Source organism: Coccinella septempunctata, chromosome 5 (assembly GCF_907165205.1).
Source record: "Coccinella septempunctata chromosome 5, icCocSept1.1, whole genome shotgun sequence".
In the NCBI taxonomy this organism is placed as follows: Eukaryota; Metazoa; Arthropoda; class Insecta; order Coleoptera; family Coccinellidae; genus Coccinella; species Coccinella septempunctata.
This window is the reverse complement of record NC_058193.1, coordinates 29482673-29489609: the sequence shown is the minus strand read 5'-3', so window position 1 is coordinate 29489609 and position 6937 is coordinate 29482673. Positions and strand designations below refer to the sequence as shown.

Genomic DNA, 6937 nt, shown 5'->3' with positions numbered 1-6937 from the left:
GATTGAGCTCGAATTCGTTATTATATCAGAACTCAATCGAAACTCACACACACACACAAACATTTCTTTGGAACTGAATGAAAACTTTTCCCCTGTGGATTACACCCACATAGTAACGTATTATGTTTGATCAATACATCATAAAATGTTTCGAATTACTATTTTACAAATTGCCTAAATTCTTCATTTCCATAGTAATATGTCTAACAACACAGTGTCTTTTCTAACTTTAATTAAAGAATGGGAGAAAATTGAAACGTTATTATGGTACAATTAACGTATTTTTTTAACTGAAACGATCCACTGTACTGTAGTTCAATGGAGGAAGTTGTCATCTGGTATATAGCTACTTAGGACTGCCAGTATAGGTGCACATGGTGAATGAACTCACATGGAACTGTATTTAAAACAAGCATTGCTTCCTTTTAAATGACCCTTAACCTTAATTTGACCATCGACCTCATCAATCAATTGATTAGTCCAGCTCAATCGTTTGAGAGCATTTCCAGGTCGAGAAAACAAATATTACTGATATTTGGGCAAAACGCTGATGCTCCCTTTTCTAGGAACAAGCACACAAGGAAAGAAAACACAATTAATTAGATAATATCAATTTAATATTTTTCATATGTATACTTTTGTACAATTAATTTCAGAACAAATCCTCCAACATTCAAATTTTTTGTTTATTTAAATAGTTTCTTCTTTTCTAGCAAATTGCAACAATCTAATAATAGAAGTTGGTGTAACCCCAGGTATCCTACTTGCTGCAGCAATCTGAAAGAAGAGGTGATAAACTAATGAATCAACCAATTGTAAAGACTAATTTTAATTACAGTCTGAGGTTGTACAGCTGCTAACTTCTCCCGTTCCTCAAATTTCAATTGCAATTTGCTGCTGTTATAATCCAAATTCTCAGGAAGTTTATAACTCTCATCTCGTTTCAGAAGTTCTATTTCTTGCATCTGTTCCTTACTGACAAATTCATAAATAGTTTCAATGTGTAGACGATTCAGTATTTCCTTGTTTTCTGTGAGAGGTTTGAACTCGGGGACCACTTCTGCTAGTCTTTCTATTGTAATGCCTCTATTCAGGTCAACTATATCAAAAGCCCTTCAAAATAGAGATTTTATTTAGGACTAGTCGCAAACTAAGCACTGATAACACCTGTAATACACTTTAAAGTGTTCATGTAGTAATACATGAAGGGCTTGATTTTTCCATATCTTCATGGGAACACCACTTGTCTTTTCACCACTAGTACAGCAGTTTTTGCTAATGCCGCTTTTAAGAAGATAACTTTAACAGCCAGTTTCATAATCACTTCGCAAGTCCCTTTAATTTGAAGCTCCTAATTTGAACCTCAAAATTAAATGGACTTTAAAATTTATCATGAAACTGCCTGATAAAGGCATATTAACAAGTTTTATATGTGAATAAGAAGAGAAATAGGGTACTCGCTCGATCATTTACGCATATAAATATTCAGAAACGTTGCAAACTGTTTTTGGTTTACTTTCTCCTAAATTCTTGACAATTACAAAATGATGATTGCCTGATTAACCGTTTGACACAGAAATTGAAAAAACTGAGAAATTCTGCTCACCTTTTCATTGCATGACTCTTTACTGGAGTTGCACTTAATAGCTTGCTCCAATGGGAACAGGGCTTACTTGTTTCTTTCAGCAAGGCAATTCCATTAGCCAATTCTTCTGATACTTTCTTCATTTTATCATATCTCTCTTTAGATACACAACCCACTTCGTAACCTCGGCCAGTCAATCTTTGATCTGCATTATCAGGTCTCAAGGTCAATCGGAACTCTGATCGACATGTAAACATTCTATAAGGTTCATTAGTTCCTAATGTTGTCAAATCATCGATCAAAACCCCTATGTAACATTCAGTCCTACTTAAAACTAGAGGACTTCTGTTGAGTGCCTGTAATTGGAAAATAATCCAAATTGAAAAATGAGAATCAGTTTTTAACATGAATAACCTACAAGAGCTGCACTATTGATTCCTGCTACAATTCCTTGTGCTGCCGCTTCTTCATATCCAGTTGTTCCATTTATTTGTCCAGCAAGAAAAAGTCCTCCAACCTTTTTCAATTCTAGTGTCGTCTTCAATTCCCTGGGATCAACATAATCGTACTCAACTCCATAACCTAAAAAGTTTGCTGTAGTTTTGTTCTCACCTAACCTAATTTTGAAATTCATGCACCAATCTGGAGCAATCAATTACCAGGTCTTGCAATTTCTGCCTTTTCCAAACCAGGGATGCTATGGATTAAGTCTACCTGTAGTTCAGCTGGTAAAGTACAAGAAAGTCCATTTGGATAAACTAAATCAGAATCGAAACCTTCAGGTTCAAGCCAAACTTGATGACTTCTGCCACTGAATTTCAGAACTTTTGATTCTATACTAGGACAGTATCTTGGCCCCCTAATCTCTTCCATCACATGCCTATTCACATGTAGATTATCTTTTACTATTTTTTCTAGGGCTGGTGTTGTGTAAGTTATGTGGCAGTTTAATTGGTCTTTGGCCTAAAATTTTCAAATAAATTAAGAAATTTCATCAGGAGAGAACAAAGATTGATTAATAAATGTACGTCACAAGTACTCATCTTTTTGATTTGTATAGAATAAATACCTTAATCCAAACTTCTTCATTCATGAATGAAAAAGGTAGAGGTGGATCATCTCCTTCTTGCACCTCACAAATATTATAATCAATTGTATCAGCCTTGAGTCGTGGTGGAGTACCAGTTTTCAGTCTACCCATTCTTAGTCCCAAAGATGAAAGAGTTTTGGCAAGACCTTTAATATTATAATTATAATGGTGGAAATCAAAAATTGATATTGATTTTTACCAATAGCTGGTTTATCTCCAATTCTTCCAGCTGGAATGATTGTCAAACCGATATTTATATGTCCATTCAAAAATGTTCCTGTAGTAATAACAACACTTTTGGATTGAACTTTTGTTCCATCATCTGAAAATTTTTCTCACTTTGAAACGATATTAAAATAACAATAATTTAAATCTTACCCATTATTACTCCCCGACATATAAGTGAACTAATTTGTAAAGCGTCTTCTTCATTGGGTTGCTCTACTACCAGATCTTCGACCCCACCAACAAGAACATCCAAGTTAGGAGTATTATTGAACAATTCATTCTGCATATTTTTTTTATATAATTTTCTGTCCATTTGCGCTCTGTAGCCCCACACTGCTGGACCTTTTCTACGATTCAAGATCTAGAAAATGAAATAACACCAAAACATAGAATTTCCTTTGAAGAATAAATACCCATCACTAACTTTATATTGAATTCCAGATATATCACATATTTTTCCACAGATTCCATCTAGAGCATCAACTTCTCGGATGAGGTGTCCCTTTCCTATCCCACCGAATGAAGGATTACAAGACATTTCACCTTAAAGCACTGAGAGTCAGCGATGTGTGAAATAAGTTTCTGAATGGAAACATACCTACAGTCTCTTTCTTATGAGTTATTAAAAGTGTTTTAGCTCCCATTCTTGCTGCAGCAGCACAAGCTTCACTTCCTGCATGTCCTCCACCAATCACTATCACATCATATAATTTTCCGATTGAAAACCAACGATTTGATATTAAATTCTTCGTCAGTTTTGATGTGTAATATTTTGGTGATGAGAACATTTGTAGGGTTCTGGATCACTCAGTTTTTAGATAGCTCAGAGTCAGAGCTTATCCTTGCTTTAAGTACTTCTTCGATTTTGGCAACAAATTTGTGAGGTTAAGTTAGGTTAGAATTGCTCAAGTAAACAGCTGACCGGCATCGGTAAACGTCAAACGTGAAATTTTCACTAGTGAAGCGGCAAAATACCTATCCATTTTCTTCATTCGAATGAAGAATTCATATATACTTTTCGATTGTCTTCTGAATACGATGCTACATTCTTTAGTTAGGTACTACAGGTATTTTTTCCTTACCTAATGAACAGTTCACCGGACTGTGCATATCAGATCCAAAATTCTATCCAAACCTTACCTTATCAATTTCTCATTTCTACTAACGAGTAGCGTTTTCAGTCTTTTTGCAAACGCAATTTTTTTCATATAAGATAGTGTGCGATCATTTTTTGACATTTCTTTACTCTCACTCTAGATCAAATGCTCAATATTTGAAATCATAATTTTTTTCACCAAAAAATAAGTCAATTTGACATTATCTTTCGAAATTTCCGTGTAGTTCAGTAATAAATTGTTAGTTTATGCCACATTTAAAATGGTTTGTGGTGGTTATAACGGTATAACATGTTGCCGTTTCAACTGCAACGACATGTGTGGTTACTGGCCTGGAGGTCCATTAGTACCTTACTGCCCACCCAATTGGCCGGGAAAACCTCGGTTGAAAGGAAAAGCATGCTACCGTCATAAGAATTTCATAGCTAGAGATCATCATTCCCCTTGCTGCTACAACTCACGAATATGTCCAAGTTATATAGAGAGGATCATTTCGAGAATTGATTTAACATCACCACACAGAACTTGAAGTTGACTCCTTGTAAAGTTTGTTTTGAGTAGTACAAAATTTTAATATACTTTTGTTGAGTTTATTTCAATATTTGTTTTATTTCTGTTTCTAGTCTTAAAGAAAATATAGTACTTGTGATAATGGGAAATTCATATATGATCTCTCATTTCCAGAAAAAATTGAAAAACAGGTTAAATAAACATATTTAAATTTATTTTTATAATTAATTATTTACAACATGATGAATTGAACGAACTTACATAGACCCCAAAGTGAAGCCTTTAGTAACATTTCTTGCTTTAGATAATCTTTGTTGTTCCGCTGTGAATGCCAACCTATTACTTTTCTTTTCTTGTCTCCTTTCTTGCCTATATTCCTTCAGTGCTTTTTTCCTTTCCCTCTTTTCTTCTGGAGTCTCGTTTTTATCCCTTATCGATAAAGCTGTCAGTCGAGACACTGTAGATTGAATGGACTGGGGGCCCCTACCAGAAATATCTCCAAGTTTCTCATTGTGTTTCTCCAGTACAGATCTTGTTAGCTTGTTTTGTCCCAGAATATTCATAGGCATGCCAGTTTTTTGATTCACTCTGATTTTTTTAGGCTGAAAACAGCAAAGCTCATAAGAGTCAACCAAGAAATATTCTCAATTGAACTGAAAACAAAATTTCATGATTTTCGTTAACAAAAGTTGTTTTACCATGACACTTGTTTTGCTATCAGAATAGCAAAGATAAACTTTTACCTTAACCTACCTGAAGATGCTAATGTGATAGTAAAACAAGTATTATGGTTAGACAACTCATGTTAGTGAAAATCATATGATCATTAAGTTTTAAGAAATATGTAAATGTTTAGAAGTAAGTACCTTTGATGGTAGTTCTATCAATGTTGGAAGATGGCGGGTTCTAGAATATGTGCTGATAATTGACTGGCAATCATATTGTGGTTTTTCCTTAACTTCATATTCAACAAATTCAGTTTTGAATGCGTTTTTTCTTTTTGCAATATTTTTCGTGATAGCAATTGCATCCTCATCCCTATCCATTGGAACGGGTTGTAGACTTTTATAAAATTCTTCTCCCCATTTGAGATGCCGTTCAGTTTCTTCTTGTGTGCAACCTTGTGGCCCATCGTGTTCATCTCTATACCTTGAGATTTCCTCAATTTGTTTTAGCATCTAGAAAAAACATTACCATGTACTTCAAAGGTTATATGATGAAAAAAAGACAAACTTACTTTATCCATCTCTTTAGTAAGCTTTTCTTGTTCAAAATTTTTGAAAGGTATTGTGCATGAAGAAATATTTGTTTTTGTTTCTTCGTTCGAACATGATTCAGATACAGAAAAACAGTCTGATTCATCATCAACATATTCACTTCCGCTCTCAGTCGCAGATGAATCTGTACACTCATCTTCGTCATAAACATCCATTTGTTCATCATCTGAGGCAACTCCATTAGCTAACTCAATGAAGTTATCTTCCAGTTGATTGTCTGGATCATCAAAGTTAAAATCATCATCTAACGCAGCAACAATTTCAGGATCTAAATCAAGTTGTGGACCTGAAAATTAAATGATATAACATTCTTCTATAATAATTGTGGGGGCACCATCAAACATCACATGAATATAAATTTCATTTTTGCCAATATTCATCAAAAACATTGAGACTAGTTGGTCTAATTACATACTTCATAATGAAACGAAAGAATTAGAGTTGAAAATTATTCTACCTGCTTCATTCAACATTCCAACTCTCTTTTCTTTAGCAGAAGCAAACACTTCGCTTGGCAAAGCGAATCTCCTTTGTCTATCTTCAATTTCTTTATCCACATAACTCGGCCATTCTACACGATTGTCACTTCTTTCCTTGAGAAATTCCAAGTAATTTGTATCGTCATTATAGTAAATTCCATATTTATGTTGTTCCTCGATGCGCTTCTCCCTTTCTTCAGGCGTTTCTTTTTTTTTCTGAATAGGCTGCAATATTCTTTGGGGAGCATCCTCATCTGCCAACAATGGATCTTGCTGACTTCGATGAATCAATTGAAATGTAACAGACTTCTTTTTATCGATAAACTTCTTCTTCTTCGGCTAGAGTTGGATAATAAATTGTTGATTTACGGACAATGATTTGATCCACATGCCAATTAACTTAAATCCTTCGTTGAAAATAAGGTTAACTTACCATGTTCACGAAATGTTTGTTTCTAGAGTTGAAGAGGGTTTTTTCTATTATTTCACTTCTGGAGGGTAGAATTTCACTTCTTTGAATAATAATTTATCTCTAAACTTCTGAAATAGTTAGGAAAAACACCATCTCAGCCAACATCACATTTCTTTGAAGTCACATCAAAAAGTTAATCTTTGGTTAAGTCGAAAAATTCATAGAAATCATAGCAAAGAGG

At 34.2% G+C, this 6937-nt stretch overlaps 2 protein-coding genes across 2 annotated transcripts; both read right to left on the bottom strand.

Annotated features, from left to right (window-relative positions):
- Positions 1–685: 685 nt before the first annotated feature.
- Positions 686–3726, bottom strand: LOC123312807 (protein MTO1 homolog, mitochondrial). Its single transcript, XM_044897307.1, has 10 exons — positions 3502–3726; positions 3328–3446; positions 3054–3264; positions 2875–2997; positions 2655–2821; positions 2245–2548; positions 2004–2167; positions 1607–1941; positions 837–1113; positions 686–777 (listed from the first exon to the last, which is right to left on the bottom strand). Exons 1-10 carry the CDS (start codon positions 3689–3691, stop codon positions 691–693), a joined length of 1977 nt encoding a protein of 658 aa, XP_044753242.1. The 5' UTR covers positions 3692–3726; the 3' UTR covers positions 686–690.
- Positions 3727–4720: 994 nt separating this feature from the next.
- LOC123312808 (protein LTV1 homolog) lies at positions 4721–6908 on the bottom strand. The gene is made up of 5 exons (XM_044897308.1): positions 6718–6908; positions 6263–6623; positions 5766–6091; positions 5395–5706; positions 4721–5130 (listed from the first exon to the last, which is right to left on the bottom strand). Exons 1-5 carry the CDS (start codon positions 6718–6720, stop codon positions 4786–4788), a joined length of 1347 nt encoding a protein of 448 aa, XP_044753243.1. The 5' UTR covers positions 6721–6908; the 3' UTR covers positions 4721–4785.
- Positions 6909–6937: the final 29 nt, after the last annotated feature.